Source organism: Pogoniulus pusillus, chromosome 27, assembly GCF_015220805.1.
Source record: "Pogoniulus pusillus isolate bPogPus1 chromosome 27, bPogPus1.pri, whole genome shotgun sequence".
Lineage (NCBI taxonomy): Eukaryota > Metazoa > Chordata > Aves > Piciformes > Lybiidae > Pogoniulus > Pogoniulus pusillus.
In genome coordinates, this window is record NC_087290.1 from 18313333 (window position 1) to 18333906 (window position 20574).

General features: G+C 51.9%; 1 protein-coding gene across 1 annotated transcript; it reads right to left on the reverse strand.

Moving 5' to 3' along the window:
• Positions 1 to 3342: 3342 nt before the first annotated feature.
• Positions 3343 to 19618, reverse strand: TSPAN8 (tetraspanin 8). Its single transcript, XM_064166440.1, has 8 exons — positions 19559 to 19618; positions 13653 to 13715; positions 11282 to 11410; positions 9783 to 9857; positions 9019 to 9126; positions 7268 to 7417; positions 6584 to 6667; positions 3343 to 3583 (listed from the first exon to the last, which is right to left on the reverse strand). Exons 1-8 carry the CDS (start codon positions 19616 to 19618, stop codon positions 3530 to 3532), a joined length of 723 nt encoding a protein of 240 aa, XP_064022510.1. The 3' UTR covers positions 3343 to 3529.
• Positions 19619 to 20574: the final 956 nt, after the last annotated feature.

Here is a 20574-nt window from a genome sequence, read left to right on the forward strand (position 1 = left end):
AGGAAACATTTCTATCCCAGTGAAGTGAGGCATTCATCTGGAGCCTCAGCAAGACACTGCACTGCAGGAACAGAGCAGTCAGTCTCCAGAGATCAACTCTGGTTTAACTGAGCTGTTTCATCCTTTTTAGATAAGAAACACAGAATCAGGCAGGGTTGGAAGGGAACACAAGGAGCAGCCAGTTCCAACCCCCTGCCATGCCCAGGGACACCTCACACTAGAGCAGGCTGCCCACAGCCTCATCCAGCCTGGCCTTAAACACCTCCAGGGATGAGGCTTCCACCACCTCCCTGGGCAACCCCTGCCAGGCTCTCACCACCCTCATGCTGAACAACTTCTTCCTAACATCCAGACTGAATCTCCCCATTTCCAGCTTTGTTCCACTCCCCCCAGTCCTATCGCCCCCTGACAGCCTAAAAAGTCCCTCCCCAGCTTTATTATAGCCCCTTAAGATACTGAAAGGCCACAATAAGGTCAGGTTTCCAGCAGATCAGAGAGGGGATTCTGCCACTTTGCTCTGCTCTGCTGAGACCTCACCTGCAGTGCTGCATCCAGCTCTGGAGCCCTCAATGTAGGAAGGACATGGAGCTGATGGAGCAGGTCCAGAAGAGGCCATGAAAATGCCCAGGGGGTTGGAGCAGCTCTGCCATAAAGGCAGGCTGAGGGAGCTGGGGGTGTGCAGCCTGCAGAAGGGGAGGCTCTGGGGAGACCTCATCAACCTTGGATAAGGGTGTTGTGAAAAATAAAATACAACCAACCTTCCCTAACACCCCACAAAAGAGAGCCCTCGTGGGTTTATTGTTCTATCAAGGATTTATTGCCAAATTCCAGCCCAGGAATTCCAGACATCATGATTAAAAAGGTGGATGTGGGCTCAGGAAGAAAAAGGGAAAATGCCTGGTTGTTCTTTTGAGTCAGCTGCTAACTGAGAGTGTTCTCTGAGCAGAACACCAAGAGGATCCCACGGAGAGGTGGTGCTGGGATCTTTGCTCTTGCACAGTGCCTCTGGGAGGGACAGTCCTGAATTTCATCCTACCAGCCCAGAGAGTAAGCAGGGCTCCTTTACTAGCAGGCTGGGTTGTGAGTGAGCAGAAGGAAAAAGCCAGTGAGCCAGCGAGTAATCAATTCGTCCTCCTGGAGCACTGTACTGAAGGAGTGCTCTTGGCTGATCACTGCCCTAACGAGCCCGATGGGATGGGATTCGTTCACTCCACCTCTCTGCGATGCAATGATTCGTCTGACCCTGCTGGGTATCTGCTTTAGGATCAGGTGCCTTAAATCCTAGCTGCCCTCAGCTCTGCTCGCTGGGAGCCCAACCAGAGAGCTCACACATGGCAGGGGGTGAAGAAAAGGACCTGGAGGGGCTGCTGGATGAAAAGCTCAGTGTGAGCTGCCAGTGTGCACTTGCAGCACAGAGAGCCAACCAAGGCTACATCAAGAGAAGCGAGGGAGGAGATTGTCCTCTATGCTGCTCTGGTGAGACCCCACCTGGAGTGCTGTGTCCAGTTCTGGAGTCTCTATTGCAACAAAGATCTGGAGGTGCTGGAAAGTGTCCAGAGAAAGGCCATGAGGATGAGCAGAGGGCTGGAGCTGCTCTGCTGTGAGGACAGGCTGAGAGAGCTGGGGCTGCTCAGTCTGGAGAAGAGAAGGCTCCCAGCAGACCTTATTGTAGCCTTGCAGGATCTGAAGGGGGCTACGAGGAAGCTGGGGAGGGACTTTTCAGGCTGTCAGGTAGTGATAGGACTGGGGAGAATGGATCCAAGCTAGAGGAGGGCAGATTCAGACTGGATGTTAGGAAGAAGTTGCTCAGCATGAGGGTGGTGAGAGCCTGGAAGGGGTTGCCCAGGGAGGTGGTAGAAGCCTCGTCCCTGGAGGTGTTTAAGGCCACGTTGGATGAGGCCATGGGCAACCTGATCTGGTGTGAGGTGTCCCTGCCCATGGCAGGGGGGTTGGAACTGGCTGCCAACCCTGGCAATTCTATAATTCTCTGACATGGTCAAATGTCTCTGCTGAGGGAAAGCTTCTGAGGTGATTAGAAGGAACGGTTGCAGGGCTCTGTTAAATGGGCATGGTCTGATTGTGCTTTGAGACAGTCATGGACACTTGAGGGATCTTGAAGTAGAAGAGCAGGGTATTATGTGGTTTTCTCCTTAGAGCAGCTGTCTGAGAGTGCTTGAAGTTGCTCTAAAGATGAAGATGGAGACCCAAAAGGGCTGGTAACAATGGTTAGTCCCTAACACACAGCAGCACAACCTCTGGCATGCTGTGGAAAACCTCAGTAGGTCTAGGGCATTGCCAGACCTTTTTCTTCCTTTAAAAAGTATCTTCTCTTGTACCATTTACTGTCAGGGAGCTGCCAGGGCCAGCAGCTGCCTGGGAATCAGGACTATGTGGACTGGTGAAGGGCCTGGAACACAAACACTATGAGGAGAGGCTGAGGGAGCTGGGGGGGTGCAGCCTGCAGCAGAGGAGGCTCAGGGCAGAGCTCATTGCTGTCTGCAGCTGCCTGCAGGGAGGCTGTAGCCAGGTGGGGTTGGGCTCTGCTGCCAGGCACCCAGCAATAGAACAAGGGGACACAGCCTCAAGCTGTGCCAGGGGAGGTTCAGGCTGGATGTTGTTAGGAAGTTGTTGGCAGAGAGAGTGATTGGCATTGGAATGGGCTGCCCAGGGAGGTGGTGGAGTGGCTGTGGCTGGAGGTGTTGAAGCCAATCCTGGTTGGGGCAGCTAGTGCCATGGTCTGGTTGATTGGCCAGGGCTGGGTGCTAGGTTGGACTGGCTGAGCTTGGAGGTCTCTTCCAACCTGCTTGATTCTATGATTCTGTGATTCCCCTGGGCTGGCAGGGCAGAGCCTAGCAGCCAGAGCCTGCACTGATACACAGCCAGGAGCAGACCTTCCAGAGGCACCAGGGCAGCCCCAGCCCTGGGCATTAAAGCACCTTCCTGGGGATGGGCTGAGGCCAGGCCAGGGCATGGGCTCACAGGTGGGGCCAGCTGGATGGGACCTCATGACTGAGCAGGGCAAAGCTGCCCCTCTTCAACCTGCTTGGCTCTGTGATGCTATCCTATGACTCTATTGCCTGTCAAGTGTCAGGCTGACCTGCGGCTCTGAGAAGGCAAACTCCCTGCCCCACAGTGGAAGCTGCCCCCGGGGGCATGTGTTTCCCTGCGCTCCTCAGCCACGGAAGACGTCTGGCAGCTGAGGATGCCTCCTGCCGGGGGCCGGCGCAGGCAGCCCTGCGGGGACGCTGCGCGGCCGGCTCGGAACCTCCGCACCGCTCAGACGCTGCCGCAGACGAAGTCAGCTCCTCAGACACATAAACACAGAGGTTTATTGCGAGAGAGAATTGCCATTTGTGGCACTAAACCCTATGAATTACAAGGAGGTCATCTGTGTGCCTGAGGGCTGCTCTTGGCATGGGAACAGCTGCCTGGAATATGCATCTGCTTATCCGCAGCCGCCAAGCCAATGCCCTCCTATCTGTGAAGGCTTTGCTTTGGCTGGTGACATCCATCTGACACTCGAGTGGTTTCATTTTCTCTGGATCTGGCAGTAGAGGCTCATAGAAAACCCTAAACCAAGAATCTGGAAAACAAAGACATTTCTGGTGTTAGTTGGCAGCCCTGGAAATCCCAGGATACAACCGATGCCCAGCGGGAATGCTCCCTGCACAGACGGCTTGGATGTGCATGCAGGCTAAAGCCGCCAGCAGGACACCTCTCCTGCGGTAGGACGAGGGGCAAGGGATGGAAACTGCAGCACAGGAGGTTCCAGCTCAGCAGGAGGAAGAACTCCTTGAGTGTAAGGGTGAGAGAGCCCTGACACAGGCTGCCCAGAGAGGCTGTGGAGTCTCCTTCTCTGCAGCCTTTCCAGCCCTGTCTGGATGTGACCTGCACTGGATTCTCTGCTCCTGCTGTGTCAGAGGGGTTGGACTGGAAGCTCTGCAGAGGTCCCTTCCAACCCCTAACATCCTGTGAGCCTGTGACAACTTTTCTGAACCTTTGGGAAGTGGGAGAGGCAGCCAGCACAGAAAATGCCAGCTGGAGTGCAGGGGGAAGTGATGCCCAATGAACCAAAGGCCACACCTCATCTAAGCACAGTAACTAGAGCAGAGTGACTTGTAACTCACCTCCGGGCTACAGATGCAATTTTACACTCATATTATTAAGGCCTGTTAATATTGGAGTGTTTCACCTATTTCCCCCCTCCCAAAGCTTACATGGAGGCAAGAGACCTGACCCCCACACACAGTGTCTCCAGTAACATCAAGATCTCATTGCTGTCTACAGCTACCTGATGGGGCATTGTGGAGAGGCTGCTGCTGGGCTCTGCTTGCAGGTATTTGGAGACAGAACAAGGGGGAATGGCCTCAAGCTGAGGCTGGGGAGGTTTAGATTGGACATGAGGAATAAGTTTTTGATGGAGAGAGTGGTGAGGGAGTGGAATGAGCTGCCCAGGGAGGTGGTGGAGTCCCCCAGCCTGGCTGTGTTTCAGGGTGGTTTAAGGTGAATCTTGCAGAGCAGAGTTCTAGGTCGGGCTTGGTGCTCCTGGATGGATGTTTGGGTGGTTCTGTGGTTCTGCCCTTGTCTCATTTCACAGGAGCAGTGAATTCAGACACATCAGGGCAGTGACACAGGGGCAGTGAATTCAGGCACATCAAAATGCCTACCCTGGCTTCCAGTTACAAGCTGGAGACTTCCACACATGCATGCAAGCAACTCAAAGATGCTTCTAATCTGAGAATGTGTTAATCTGCCAGCTCAGCTGATCAAGAGCCCTTCAGAGGTGCCAGTGGATGCACAGAAGTGCACAGACACAGCTTTGGACTCTGTCACCACCTCCTGAGGGGCTTTGCCAACCTGCATGATGCTGTGATTCTGTGAAGATGAAGCTTGTGCAGAGGAAGCCATCCATGGCCTGTCCTCTCCCAGTGCTGCAGCTGTGTGACTCTTCCCCCCTTGTTAATCTTTTCCTGGAAGTGTATTTTTGGGTCAGGGCTGTTGCCCACTCCTCTACCACGAGGAGCAATCCTCTGCCAAGGATGTTCAGAAGTTCTCACTTGCAATAACAGACTGGACCCTGCACAACAATCTTTGTCAATTCTGTGTTTCCCTCAAGCATCTCTTGGCAGCAGTCAGGAGGAGGAGAGAAACCACAGAGGAACAGAACAAAGAAAGAAGCATGACTGAAGAAAGCAACACGATGAAATTCTCTGTCTCTTGGTCATTTTCTCCCACTCAAAGGCTCTCATTCATGAAGTAGCTCACTGGATAACCTCACTGCTTTTCTTCCTCTCTCCAGAGGAAGATTCATGCAGAATCTCCCAGCAGAGCATAGGATCTCTGGATTTTAACTCCTTCATCCTTCAGTGTGGGATGGAGCAAGTAAAATCAAGAGATGCCACACTCTGCTGGGCTTTAAGCTCAGCAAGATATGGAGCCACAGAGGTGTGCACTCAGCTACACTCATGCACCTTCCTGATGGCTGAACTATGCCTCAAAAGAATTGCTTTGTACCAAAAACTTCTCTGTGATCAGAATATGCCATTTAGAGGTTGCATTTCCTTGTGACAGCAATGTGCCCTGGGGGCCAAGAAGGGCAATGGGCTCCTGGAGGGCATTAAGAAGAGTATGTCCAGCAGAGCAAGGGAGGTTCTCCTCCCACTCTGCTCTGCCCTGGTGAGGCCACACCTGGAATGTTGCATCCAGTTCTGGGCTCCCCAGCTCAGGAGCAAAAGGGATCTACTGGAGAGAGTCCAAGGGAGGGCTACAAGGATGCTGAAGGGGCTGCAGCACTGCCTGAGGAGGAGAGGCTGAGAGCCCTGGGGCTGCTTAGGCTGCAGAGGAGAAGGCTGAGAGGGGATCTGAGCAATGTCTGTCAAGAGCTGAGGGCTGGGGGTCAGGAAGGAAGGGCCAGGGACAGCCTCTGCTCACCTGTGCCCTGCCACAAGACAAGGGGCAAGGGATGGAAACTGCAGCACAGGAAGTTCCAGCTCAATGTGAGGAAGAACTTCTTGAGTGGTAAGAATCCAGAGCCCTGGCACAGGCTGCCCAGAGAGGCTGTGGAGTCTCCTTCTCTGGAGCCTTTCCAGCCCTGTCTGGATGTGTTCCTGTGTGACCTGTGCTGGATTCTCTGCTCCTGCTCTGGCAGGGTTGGACTGGAAGCTCTTCAGAGGTCCCTTCCAACCCCTAACATCCTGTGCCCTGTGACTTTTTCTCAAGCAAAGGAGCACAATAGGTGAGAAATTTCTGAGCATCAATTCCACCTTGTATCTGCACACCCCCCCTGCCCACAGAGCTGGCTGTTAAGGCACAGTTTGGCTCCAAGCCTGTTAAAGCTCTGCAGGAACAGTCCCCCACGATCCATGAACAGAGCCATCAGGGTGGTCTGAGCCCACCTGGAGCTCACAGCTCAGCCCCACACTGTTTATATGAACTAACAGCAAGATTACAGCTAAGGTGAGAGGTGGTTTTCCCTGGCCTGTTAATCGAACACTCCAGGTGTTTCATTCCCATTCCCAGAGTATTCCTGGGTGGGACATGCTGCTTGTCAGCTACTGCATGGCTCAGTGCTGTGTACTGGTACCTCGATGACAGCCAGTCCAAAGGCGATCCCCAGGATGATGAGCAGATGGCTTTTAAGGTATTTGGTAATCACATCCCCACAGGTCTGAGAGAGAAGGAGACAAAATCATTAATTTAAGGTATTTGGTAATCACATCTCCATGAGTCTGAAAGAAAAGGAGACGAAATCACTAATTTAAGGTATTTGATAATCACTCACTACATGAGTCTGAGATCCAAACTGGGACAGAGGAGGTTTCAGCTCCACAGGAGGAGAAACTTCTTTGGAGTGAGGGTGCCAGAGCCCTGGAGCAGGCTGCCCAGAGAGGTTGTGGAGTCTCCTTCTCTGGAGCCACCTGGATGCATTCCTGTGTGGACTGCCCTGGGGGATGCTGCTTTTGCAGGGGTTTGGACTGGATGGTCTCTGGAGGTCCCTTCCAGCCTCTAACATTCTCTGGCTCTATGATTTAGTAAGCACCCAGACTGCTGCCAGTGTCCTGCAGTGAGCAGCTGAGCCCAAGACTATTCCATAAGTGCACAGCAATTTCAGAGCAGATGGCAGAGGGGCACTTCTGACTGACACAAAGACAAAACTTTGCCTTTCTGGAAAGACAGAGGACTGATGACTATGCCAGTTCCCAAAACCAACCACAGCTTAAAACTTCTTTTTGGGGAAGAAGAGTGAAACATTCTGGTTTTTCTTTACCATTTTATATATCAGTCTGCCTTGAAAATAGGTGCAGAGGTCTGCTGATGGCTTCTGTACTTCACACTGACAGATTTTATTGGCTCCAAGAGAGACATCAAAGTTTTTGCCCCAGTCTGCAGGTCCATTCAGCAAGCCACAGCACTGGTTCTGCAAGGAAGGAGATGGGAGATGAGGGGGGAGGTGGTGATGTGAAGAAGAGCAGTTGAGGGAAATGAGAGCATCAATGAAGCAGAAATTTCCTTTCCTCTTTTTTTCCCTTATGAAAGTTGTCCCAGATTGGCCTGTCTCAAGCACCCTTTACATTTCCATGCCAGCTGAAGACTAAGTGCAAAAGTTCCCTTTGAAAGCAAAAATAAACCTCAAGGCCCAACAAAGCAGGAACAAAGAGCAGAGTTTCAGTATGAAGTGCTCAGTAAAACACTCCAAAACTAATTCTTGCCAGTGCCAGAGCTGGACCATGGAGCAGTGCTGGCTAGGCTAATTTTGGAGGATCACATCTTCTTCCTCCTGCTCACACTTGGAGGTAAGCAACAGTTCCACTAACATCCACATCTCACATCTTTAAAAGCCAGGCTGCTGCTGCCAAAGTCAGGCACACAGAAGTCTGAACCCTAGAGAAACAACCAGCTTTGAGTGGTGCTCAGTCCTTGGAATACAACAAACAGGGCAGGGCTCCATGTGGGGGTCCTGAAACTTAAATGAGGTGCAGGCTCATTTTGTGCTCCACTTTAGCCAAGCCACCAAAGCTCAGGGGTGCAGAGGTGGGTTGGAGGTCTTCCCTCTTTTAAAAAGCAGCTGGCAATGCTCACATGAATTTGTATGAAAGCAGAAGCCATAATAAAGGACATCATAAACTAATCCTGCTCTACTTATAAGTCAAACCAGGAACTATGTGGTTTTGCTCATCCTTCAACCACCTCCACGTGGAGCTGCTGATTATATCAGAATCAATAAAATGCATCAGAAGCAGAGGACAGGGTTGGAGGTACAACAGGGAAGGAGACGTAGAAGTGATGTGAGTCACCCAAATATTGTTCCTGGCCATTGGCATTGGAATGGGCTGCCCGAGGAGCTGGCAAAGTCACCACCCCTGGAGGTGTTTAAAAAGGGGCTGGATGAGCCATGGTCTAGTTGGTTAGAAGGTGTTGGGTGATAGGTTGGACTCAATGGTCTTTAAGGTCTTTTCCAACTTGATTAATCCTGTGATTGTTCCTCTTATTTCACACCAGCAGCTTTTAAAAGCATAGAAATCTCTAACCCTACCCATCAAAGCCATCACCTGTTAGGGGCTAAAAACCCTCTTCTGGGTAGTTCTCCTCTCATTTCACACCAGCAGCTTTTATAAATATAAGCATCTTTAACCCTACCCATCAAAGTCATCACCTGCTAGGGGGAAAAAAACCTCTTCTGGGTGGTTCTTAGCTGGGATAGTGAAGGTCCCTGGGAAAGCTGTGCCAAAGCAGCAGGCAGCCTTCTGCTGGCAGAGTTTAGCTCCCTGCCAGTCTCACTTGCATGCTGTCTGCCCTTGCTCCATGGCTCATATCAACACTGCCACACAAAGAAGTCATCACAGAAGGTCCACCTGGTACCAAGAGAGCTCGGTAGCACTTTAGCTTGTGTTTCAGTCAGACCCTTCCCCATCCCCAGGGAATGAAATCCCTGTCTGGGGCAGAATAGCAATAAATGAAGCACATCAGCTGCTAGAGATGGAGCAGGCAGCAGCAGCCTCTTGCTTGCATTTTGGTTACCATTTCCTCAAACTTCTGGAACTTCTCTTGAAACACTTTAGATTCTTCTGTAGAGCTTTGCAGCTTGTCCACACTGTCCATGAGAGTCTGGTTAAGGGATGTTTCAATCTGAAAGTCCAAACAAAGGCATTAGATTCCAGGGTGGAAACCAAACTCTGGAGTGTGTCCAGCAGAGCAAGGGAAGTTCTCCTCCCACTCCACTCTGCACTAGTGAGGCCACACCTGGAATGTTGCATCCAGTTCTGGGCTTCAAAAGGGACAGGGATTTACTGGAGGGAGTCCAAGGGAGGACTGAATGGATGCTGAAGGGACTGCAGCACTGCCTGAGGAGGAAAGGCTGAGAGCCCTGGGGCTGCTTAGGCTGCAGAGGAGAAGGCTGAGAGGGAATCTGAGCAATGGAGCTAAATAGCTGAGTGCTGGGGGTCAGGAAGGAAGGCACAGGGACAGCCTCTGCTCACCTGTGCCCTGCCACAGGACAAGGGGCAAGGGATGGAAACTGCAGCACAGGAGGTTCCAGCTCAGCAGGAGGAAGAACTCCTTGAGTGTAAGGGTGAGAGAGCCCTGGCACAGGCTGCCCAGAGAGGCTGTGGAGTCTCCTTCTGTGGAGCCTTTCCAGCCCTGTCTGGATGTGTTCCTGTGTGACCTGCACTGGATTCTCTGCTCCTGCTCTGGCAGGATTGGACTGGAAGCTCTGCAGAGGTCCCTTCCAACCCCTAACAGCCTGTGAGCCTGTGGTATCAGTGAAATTACAGATAATACTCTACCTGTGATCTGTACACTGCTCCCAAAACACCTCCTGTGACCTGAAGGATCAGGATTAGAAGCAGTCCAATAAAAAACTAGAAAGAAAACAGAAAGGGGGATAAAACTGTAGCACTTTTGAGTGAGATGCCTTCTAAGTGACCATTCCCCTTTCAGCTGATTGAACAATCACATAGGTAGAATGAACTGAAGTTCCAGCCAGAGCTGCTCTTGTTGTGTGACACCGAGGCAAAGAGGATGCTTGAGACAGAGCCTGCTCAGACAGCCACCAAAACAAGAGATGCACCAGAGCAGTGCCATGGTGGGCAGTGTGCAGGTGAGGAGTGTGGGCAGGAGGACAGGGAGGGTGTTCTAGAAAGAACAGCAATGGGACCAAGTGGGAATCTATGAAATCAAATGGTTAGGTACATGTGGAAGGACCTTTGGCAAGGACAAAAGTCAAGGGAAGATGAGGCATAGGAGATTCCATGGAAACAGCAGGAAAATGTTTTCCCTGTGAGGATAACAGAATTCTGGAACTGGCTGCCCAGGCTGTGAAATCTCCACCTCTGGAGATATTCCAGACCTGCCTGGATGCTTTCCTGTGTAATCTGCTTGAGGTGATCCTGCTCTGGCAGGGGGGTTGGACTGGATGAGCTTTGGAGGTCCTTTCCAGCCCCTGACCTTCTGTGATTGTGTGATCTGGGGATGGCAGGACAGAAAAAAAAGCTGGTGACATGCACTTGGGAGCCCCTTTTCTTGCTGATGAGGCCACTCATGTTTTGTGAAGGACATGGAACTACTGCAGTGAGTTTAGATGAGACCACCAAGATGCTGAGAGGGCTGCAGCAGCTCTGCTCTGAGCACAGGCTGAGAGAGTTGGGACTCTGCAGCCTGGAGAAGAGAAGGCTTGGAGGAGAGCTTGGAGTGGCCTTGCAGTATCTGAAGGGGGCTGCAGGAGGACTGGGGAGGGACTATTGACAAGGTCTGGTAATGACAGGAGGAGGAGGAGTGGGTTTGAAGTGGCAGAGAGGAGCTTGAAAGTGGATGTTAGGAAGAAGTTGTTTGCAGTGAGGTTGGTGAGACACTGGCACAGGTTGAGGGTGGTGAGACACTGACACAGGTTGCCCAGGGAGGTTGTGGAGCACAGAAGCACCCAATGTGATCAAAGATCACATTGGGTGCTTCTGTGCTCCACAACCTCCCTGGAGGTGTTCAGGATCAGATTGGATTAGACCTTAAGTGACCTGTTCTAGTGGGAGGTGTCCCTGCCTATGGCAGGGGGTTGGAACTGGCTGAGCTTTGAGCTCCCTTCCAACCTAACCCATTCTGTGACTCTCTTTTCCTGCACTAGGATTCCCGAGGGGCTCAGCAGCAGGTAAGCAATGAAAACACAGGATCACAATCAAACATCAGGTTAAACAAAAAGTCACCCTTATTAATTTGCTGCTGCTTGCAGTGACCTTGTCCATCAAATGAAGACATGGCCTGCTAAAGACAGCCAGATGTTCTCCTTTCCTACCAAAAGCAGCATGCACTGGCTTTCCTTTATGGCACCACAGCAGCCCAGAAACCCAAGGACCATGATGATGGAGCCCACAGCTATCAGCAGATCCACCCCTGCAAACAGGCTGCTGTTTATCTCCAACTCCTGCAAAGAGAGAGGGAAAGAAAACAAATCTTTAAGCTACAAGAAGCTCCTCCTTAAACCTTCTGTACCCCCCCAAAACAAAAGGCAAAGCAATCACACACACAAGGCAAAAACTCTGAACCATAAGCAAGCAAACCTTTAATGCTCCCTTCTTAAAAGAGCTCGACAGAACCTGGCTTTTAAGTCTTTGTCTCTGCACAAGATGAAAGCAAACTTCACTGCACAAATGCAGACCCCTGCCCTTTCAAATGGCTTTCAGTGAGCTTTCAGTCAGTGGTCCTTTGCTTTTTACTGGGGACAGCAAAATTGATCATCTTAGAATCTCTTACATGAAGCAAACAATAATGCAACAAAGCCTCTGCTGCTGGAGGCCAGGCACATGCTGCCTGCCAGTCCTGAGGGAACTCTTCAGAGAGCTCTTGGACAGCCTAGAGAAGTACTTGGGTGGATTTTCCAAAGCTGTGTGATGCATTCTCTCTCCTTCCTTCCTTCCTTCCTTCCTTCCTTCCTTCCTTCCTTCCTTCCTTCCTTCCTTCCTTCCTTCCTTCCACAGCAATAAGCCAAGGAGCAATGGATGCAAACTGGAACAGAGAAGGTTTCAGCTCCTCAGGAGGAGAAACTTCTTTGGCATGAGGGTGGCAGAGCCCTGGAGCAGGCTGCCCAGAGAGGTTGTGGAGTCTCCTTCTCTGGAGCCTTCCCAAACCCACCTGGATGCATTAATGTGTGGACTGCCCTGAGTGATGCTGCCTCAGCAGGTGGGGTTGGACTGGATGATCTCTGGAGGTCTCTTTTAACCTCTAAAGTTTTCTGATTCTGTGATTATTCACAGAATCATAAGCACAGAATCACAGGATTTCAGGGGCTGGAAGGGACCTCCACAGCTCATCCAGTCCAACCCCTGCCACAGCAGCATCACCTACAGCAGATCACACAGCAACACATCCAGGCAGCTCTGCAATAGCTCCACAGAGGGAGACTCCACAGCCCCCCTGGGCAGCCTGTGCCAGGCTTCTGGCACCCCTACAGGGAAAGCATATTCCTCATGGTACTTCCTCTGCCTCAGCTCCCACCATTGCCCCTTGTGCTGGCACTGAGCATCACCCAGCAGAGCCTGGCTCCAGCCTCCTGCCACTCACCTTTCCATCTTTCTACCCACTGCTGAGGCCCCCCCCTCAGCCTCCTCTTCTCCAAGCAGCACAGCCCCAGCTCTCTCAGGCTCTCTGCAAATAACTTCTAGAGAACACTAAGGGCCACATCAGGAAAGCAGTTTGGGACACACTTATGTATGTTTTTCTGAGCAGGAAATCTCCCCAAATTAGGAAAGCACAGTAGTGGTTTCAGCTTTCCTAGCTCCATTGATCCATCTCAATCATCGCCCTGGAGACAGTCAAAGCAAGTACAGCAGCTTAGCTCCTTGTAAAATGCTGCCTGAGGAGTGAGGGTTGCTCTTTCTTCCTCTCCCATAGCAGAGAACAGCACAGATCTGTACTGTGACCTAATTTACCCCATGGTGCTGCATCATCATCATCATCATCTGAGCATTGATGCATCCAGCCCTTGCCAGGCAGAAGACAGCTGGGGCTCTTTACAGCTACCTGAAGGGAGGTTGTAGCCAGGTGGGGTTGGGCTCTTCTGCCAGGCACAGAATCATAGAATCAAGCACATTGGAAGAGAGCTCCAAGATCATCCAGTCCAACCTATCATGCAGCCCTATCCAAGCAACTAGACCACAGCCTCAGCCTGTGCCAGGGCAGGTTCAGGCTGAACGTTAGGAAGAAGTTCCTCCCAGCAAGAGTGATTGGCATTGGAATGGGCTGCCCAGGGAGGTGGAGGAGTCCCCATCCCTGGAGGTGTTCAAGCAAAGGCTGGATGGGGCACTTAGTTCTATGGTTTAGCTAATTGGAAGGGTTAGGTGCTAGGTTGGACTGGATAATCTTGAAGGTCTTTTCCAACCTGGTTGATTCTATGTGGTGTTAGAAGTTCTTCAGCATAAGAGTGGTGAGACACTGGCACAGGTTGCCCGAGGAGTTGGTTAGAAGCCTCATCCCTGGAGGCGTTTGAGGCCAGGCTGGATGTGGCTCTGAGTGTCCCTACCTAGGGCAGGGGAGTTGGAACTGGCTGATCCTTGAGGTGCCTTCCAGCCCTGAGAGTTCTATGACTCTGTGAAAGGAAGATGAGAAGTGAAAAGCTCTCTGCAGCTCCCCACACTTTGCACAGTTCCACAGCCACTGCACGCAGTTACCTGCTGAGCATTTTTGCTAACACGGATCCATATGGAGACTCCCAAGATGATGGAGCCACACACCTGCAGGAGGAAACAAAACAGAAGGCATTTAGAAAGGTCCACAAGTTTAAAGTTTCAACTTGCACCAGAGGCTGGCCAAAATAAACCGACGACGACTCTGGAATCATCTGTTTGGCAAAGCAAAAGAAACATGGATTGCAGGAGCAGGGAATGTTGGTTCCTCTCCAGGAAACTTCCCAAGGGCAGTTAAACCTTTAGCTGTGCACCAAACCCCTGATGTGTCTACCTCTGAGGGCTCCTCATTTCCTTGATGATTTATCCATGTGGTTGGGAAGCACACAGAGGTTCTGGCAGGTGAGAGAGGGATAGAGATTGCTGTTGGGTATATATAAGGAGGTTGTCAAAGGACATTGCTCCTGGTGTGATGGGAACATGTGAGGTTTAACAAGGCATCTTTGTGTGAGTGATGCTTCCAGAGGGATGCAGGACATGTATCTAGAGACATCTCTTCTATGGTAAAGCTATCAGAGACAAGTTCTACAGAAAGGCTTTCTGCTGGGCCTGTGTAACACTGCTCACCTCTAATCCTTGCAATAGTCACAGCATCACAGGATGACAGCATGGCAGGGCTTGGGAGGGACCCAAAGAGCTCACACAGGATGACAGCATGGCAGGGCTTGGGAGGGACCCAAAGAGCTCACACAGGATGACAGCATGGCAGGGCTTGGGAGGGACTCAAAGAGATCACCCAGTCCAACCCCCCTGCCAGAGCAGGAGCATACAATCTAGCTCAGGGCACACAGGAACACATCCAGACAGGCCTGGAAAGGCTCCACAGGAGACTCCACAGCCTCTCTGGGCAGCCTGTGCCAGTGTCTTCTAATTAACTAACCCATGGCACCAAGTGCTTCATGCAGCCTCCTCTTCAACACCTCCAGGGATGGGGACTCCACCACCTCCCTGGGCAGACCATTCCAATGCCAATCACTCTCTCTGACAACAACTTCCTAACAACATCCAGCCTAGACCTGCCCTGGCACACCTTGAGGCTGTGTCCCCTTGTTCTGTTGCTGGCTGCCTGGCAGCAGAGCCCAACCCCACCTGGCTACAGCCTCCCTGCAGGCAGCTGCAGGCAGCAATGAGCTCTGCCCTGAGCCTCCTCTGCTGCAGGCTGCACACCCCCAGCTCCCTCAGCCTCTCCTCACAGGGCTGTGCTCCAGGTCCCTCCCCAGCCTTGCTGCCCTTCTCCAGACACCTTCCAGCACCTCAACATCTCTCTGCAATTCAGGAGCCCAGATCTGGACACAGTAAAAGTCAGGACAGTTGAATCCCAAATCCAGGTGTGTTCAATTGATCACTAAGTTGTGCCCCTGTTTTGTGGATCCCTGAGGCACCATTCCACCATGTGCCAGTCACTCTCTTCCTAACCTCCTCTCTCATGATCCTTACATAGAATTTCTCTTTATTAGGCTTTGAAGACAAGTAATTAAAAGGCTAATTAGGTGTAAGGATTGTGCCTGATGAGACAACTGGTGGGAAAGAAAGAGGACCATAGACCTTTAGAATTGTCTTCCTCTATTATCCCATCCTTGAGACCCCATCGTTGGAGATAGTCAAGGTGAGGTTGGACAGGGCTGTGGGCAACCTGATCTCGTTGAGGATGTCCCTGCTGAGTTGGGGTTGGGGGTTGGACTGGATGAGCTTTGGAGGTCCCTTCTCTGTTACTAGTAGCCCATAAATTGCCCTGGAATGTTGTCATGAGCTTCCCATGAAGGCTGAGACAATTCCAAACCCTAACATTCAGCATCAAAGGGCCACAATGACTTAAGCAGATTATTTAACATGGCCCAGAGCCAGCACTCAGGCCTGAGCACCACACATTTGAAGTTAAACTTCCCTGAATCCATCTAAAAACATGGACAGGGAGGTTGTGCAGTTGATGACAGCTACAGCATCAGATTTAACTGGAGCTCCCCACTGAAAGCCTCTGAATCCCACCTAGTCTGTGGGAAATTGCTGGCATCATAGAATCAGAGAGCCAAAGAATGGGTTAGGTTGGAAGGGAGCTCAAGGATCAGCCAGTTCCAACCCCCTGCCATAGGCAGGGACACTTCCAATTGGAACAGGTCACTCAAAGCCTCATCCAGCCTGGTCCTGAACACATCCAGGGAGGTTGTGGAGCACAGAAGCACCCAATGTGATCTATGATCTATGATCACATTGGGTGCTTCTGTGCTCCACAACCTCCCTGGGCAACCTGTGCCAGTGTCTGACCACCTTCAACCTGTGCCAGTGTCTCATCACCCTCACTGCAAACAACTTCTTCCTAACATCCACTTTCTATCTCCCCTCTGCCAACCAGGTAGCTATATGCCCAGAAAAGGTTTTCAGCAGATCCTGCCCCAGCAGAGCACAGATTTTTTTCCTACCTTTGGCATGCTGCTAAGTTTGGGAAGTTTGTTCTACACCTACTTGCTTGCTGAGCTCTCAAGGCTCCTCCAGGAGTCTGTTTTTCCCCATTGGAAATTCATGGTGGCACTGGCATTATTCATCACTGGTCAGGACATAGCTTGTGTGCTGTGTCCAGTTGTGGGCTCCTCAGTTCAAGAGAGATGTTGAGGTGCTGGAAGGTGTTGAGAGAAGGGCAGCAAGGCTGGGGAGGGACCTGGAGCACAGCCCTGTGAGGAGAGGCTGAGGGAGCTGGGGGTGTGCAGCCTGCAGCAGAGGAGGCTCAGGGCAGAGCTCATTGCTGTCTGCAGCTCCCTGAAGGGAGGCTGTAGCCAGGTAGGGGTTGGGCTCTGCTGCCAGGCAGCCAGGGACAGAACAAGGGGACACAGCCTCAAGGTGTGCCAGGGCAGGTCTAGGCTGGATGTTGTTAGGAAGTTGTTGTCAGAGAGAGTGATTGGCATTGGAATGGGCTGCCCAGGGAGGTGGTGGAGTGGCTATGCCTGGAGGTGTTGAAGCCAAGCCTGGCTGAGGCACTTAGTGCCATGGTCTGGTTGCTTGGCCAGGGCTGGGTGCTAGGTTGGGCTGGCTGAGCTTGGAGCTCTCTTCCAACCTAGCTGATTCTATAATTCTATTCAATCTTGTTCCAGAAGCCCTTTGGAGCTTCCCTGATGCCATCCTGAGCCATTTGCCTCTGTTCTGTACTGTAAATGCCAAGGAAAGTGAACAGGAAAGAAGCCTCCTGAGGGGCAGGAATTCCGAGTCAGAAACTTACAAACACTCTTGAGTACTATCACAGAACAATTTCAACAGAGATGTCAAATGTCATCAGTCTGCCTTGCCAAGAGGGGCAGAAAGAAGAGGGATGGAGGCAGACCAAACCATGTCTGGCCTGTGAGGAATTTCTTTGTGAGGTCCACGAAGCAATGAAAGAATTTTGCTAATTCCTCTCTTTTTGGCTAGCCACAAATTATCCAGGCCACTGTTTGTGGTGAGTTTGGAATGGTGTCACCTTTTCACTGGGGGAAAAAGAAACCTGCCTTGAGGCAGAGCCCCACAATGTAGCCAGCAGTTCCCTTTCTGGTTGCAGAGAACCTCTGGGGAACCTGACACATCTCTGTCGGGAAAGCTGACAGCGAGGTTGAACCCTGAGAGAACTCTCCTTGAACTCAAACCCTCCCAGAGCCTTTGCTGCTGGCAAGGCAGCTGAGATCTGATAAACAGAGAAATGTGAACAGGGAGGCTCTTCCTCTGCTCCTGCTCTGCCCTGCTGTGACCACAGGAGAAAGACTTTGGAGTGCTGGTGGGCAGGGAGGTAGCCATGGGAGAAAGATGTGCCCTTGTGCCCAAGAAAGCCAAGGGGGCTCTGGGCTGCACCAGGAAAAGTGTGGCCAGCAGGTCTGGGAGGTTCTCCTGCCCCTGTACTCTGCCCTGCTGAGAACACAACTGCAATACTGTGCCCAGTTTTGGGCTCCCCAGTTCAGGAGAGACAGGGACCTGCTGGAGAGAGTCATGAAGATGTTTGGGGGAGTTGAGCATCTCCCCTCCGGAGAGAGCCTGAGAGCCCTGGGGCTGTTTGGTCTGGAGGAGAGAAGGCTGAGAGGGGATCTGAGCAATGTCTGTAACTACCTAAGGGGAAGAGTAGATTCAGGTTGGACATTGAGAGGAAGTTCTACACCATGAAGGTATTGGAACACTGGAACAGGTGGCACAGGGAGGTAATTGAGGTCCCATCCTTGGAGATATCTAAGGTGAGGCTCCACTGGGCTATGGGCAGCCTGTTCTAGTGGAGGATGTCCCTGCTGACTGCAGGGCCTGGACTGGATGAGCTTTGGCAGTCTCTTCCAATCCAGACCATTCTATAATCCTATGGCTCTATGATCTTGCCCTTTGGCACCTCCCAGTGCAGTTTGGTTTGTGATGCTTCTGTCCTCCTTCCCCTCTGTGCCTTTCCTAACTTGATGTCTCCTTTCTCCACCACGTTGTGAGGTGTGTCTCATGGTCAGGCTGTGACCCAGGCCCCACAGCAGATGACTCCCTGGATAATCAGTCAGGGCTGGAAAAGCTGACTCATCCTGGAGACTTTTGCACAGTGGGATGTGGACAGAAGATAGGAGAAGTTTACCATAGGAATTTCTGCTTGGTACAGTGATAAAAGTGGAAAGAGTCCAGCAGAGAGCCATGAGGATGATTTGAGGAGTTGAGCATCTCCCCTCTGGAGAGAGACTGAGAGCCCTGGGGCTGTTTAGTCTGCAGAAGAGAAGGCTGAGAGGGGATCTGAGCAATGTCTGTCAATAGCTGAGGGGTGGGGGTCAGGTGGAGGGGGCCAAGCTCTTTTGGGTGGTGCACAGAAATAAGCCAAGGAGCAATGGATGCAAACTGGGACAGAGAAGGTTTCAGCTCCACAGGAGGAGAAAGTTCTTTGGAGTGAGGGTGCCAGAGCCCTGGCACAGGCTGCCCAGAGAGGCTGTGGAGTCTCTTCTGGAGCCTTTCCAACCCCAGCAGGATGCATTCCTGTGTGGACTGCCCTGGGTGCTGCTGCTTTGGCAGGGGGGTTGGGCTGGATGACCTCTGGAGGTCCTTTCCAGCCTCTAAGGTTCTGTGATGCTTCAAACAGCATCCAGAAGCCTTCCTACCGCCTTGGGCTGAAGCTGTCTGCCAGCCCATACCATTTTACAAACATTTACTTTCCACCAGCAGACACTAACCATGGCACTGACCACAAAGGAAGGAACCACAAAGCAAACTACCAAAACCATTTATCAACTACGAGGCCAAAATTACAAGGGACTCTTCTGTACCTTCAAGATTATGCTGTTTGAATGCAAGTGGCAGACAATAAAAGCAAGAGGGCAGTGCATTGTGAGCTGAGAGTCTGTTATCTCCTGGCTGATGTCCCTTGACATGAGGGGCATGGTGGGAGCAGGCAGACAAACCCATGGCAGGTCTACTTTTGAATGCGCAGGGAAAGCTATTTTGAAGGACAAAGACAAAGGCAAGGGCAGAAGTTAAACATAGAATCAGGCAGAGCTGGAAGAGACCAAAAGGATCAGCCAGTTCCAACCCAGGGACACCTCACACTAGAGCAGGCTGCCCACAGCCTCATCCAGCCTGGCCTTAAACACCTCCAGGCAGGAGGCTTCCACCACCTCCCTGGGCAACCCCTGCCAGGCTCTCACCACCCACAACTTCTTTCTAACGTCCAGGCTGACTCTCCCCATTTCCAGCTCTGTTCCATTCCCCCCAGTCCTATCACTCCCTGACAGCCTCAGAAGTCCCTCCCCAGCTTTCCTGTAGCCCCCTTATGACCCTGAACACTTCTTATCCTCTCCCTGATTTAGACTCATCCTCTGGCTCCACATCTACCCCCTTTCCTTTACAGTGCCTCCAACTACAGCATTCAGGTCACTCTGAACACACTCCCTGCCCCCCTAATAACAATTTAAACTGCAACTCACCCAGAAGATGAAGTTGAAGATGAACATGGAGTACTTCATGCAGCTGCTGACACCTGCCATGTCCAAGGAGCCCAGGCAAAACCGCACGCTGCAGAAGAGGCTTCCCAGAGAGTCTGCCCTTGATGTAAGAGCTGTTGCTGTGTGGGTCAGAAAACCTCTCAAGCCACGTCTAGCACACCATGCCCTGCCACTGGCAGCAAAGATTGTGGCCAGGGCACGGGCAGTTATTGGAATAGTTCCTAGAGCACAGGTAAAGATTAACCAGAGCACTGCGAGAGCACTGCCAGGGCTTATCGCTGACTCTCCAGACTCTGTTAGGCTGCTCCTACACCTCAAAAGCAAACAGATGAGGCAGTAAAAGTCACAGCTTCAAGAGAAATGGAGGTGAGCACAACCCCAAGCAGCACTACAGGCTGGGGGCAGAGTGGCTGAGAGCAGCCAGGCAGAGAGGGAGCTGAGGGTGCTGGTAGAGAGGAGATGAAGAGGAGGCAGCAGTGTGCCCAGGTGGGCAGCAGAGCCAACGGCATCCTGGGCTGGCTCAGGAGCAGTGTGGGCAGCAGGACCAGGGAGGTTCTTGTGCCCCTGTGCTCAGCACTGCTCAGGCCACACCTTGAGTCCAGCTGTGTCCAGTTCTGGGCTCCTCAATTCAAGAGAGATGTTGAGGTGCTGGAAGGTGTTTGGAGATGGGCAGCAAGGCTGGGGAAGGGGCTGAGGGAGCTGGGGGTGTGCAGCCTGCAGAAGAGAAGACTTCAGGGAAACCTTGGAGTGACTTCCAGGATCTGAAGGGAGCTACAGGAAGGCTGGGGAGGGACTACTGACAAGGTCTTGTAATGACAGGAGGAGGAAGAGGGGGAAGAAGAATGGGTTTAAACTGTCAGAGGGAAGATTTAAAGTGGATGTTAGGAAGAAGTTGTTTGCAGTGAGGGTGGTGAGACACTGGCACAGGTTGCCCAGGGAGGTTGTGGAGCACGGAAGCACCCAATGGGATCAAAGATCAAGGCCAGGTTGGATGAATC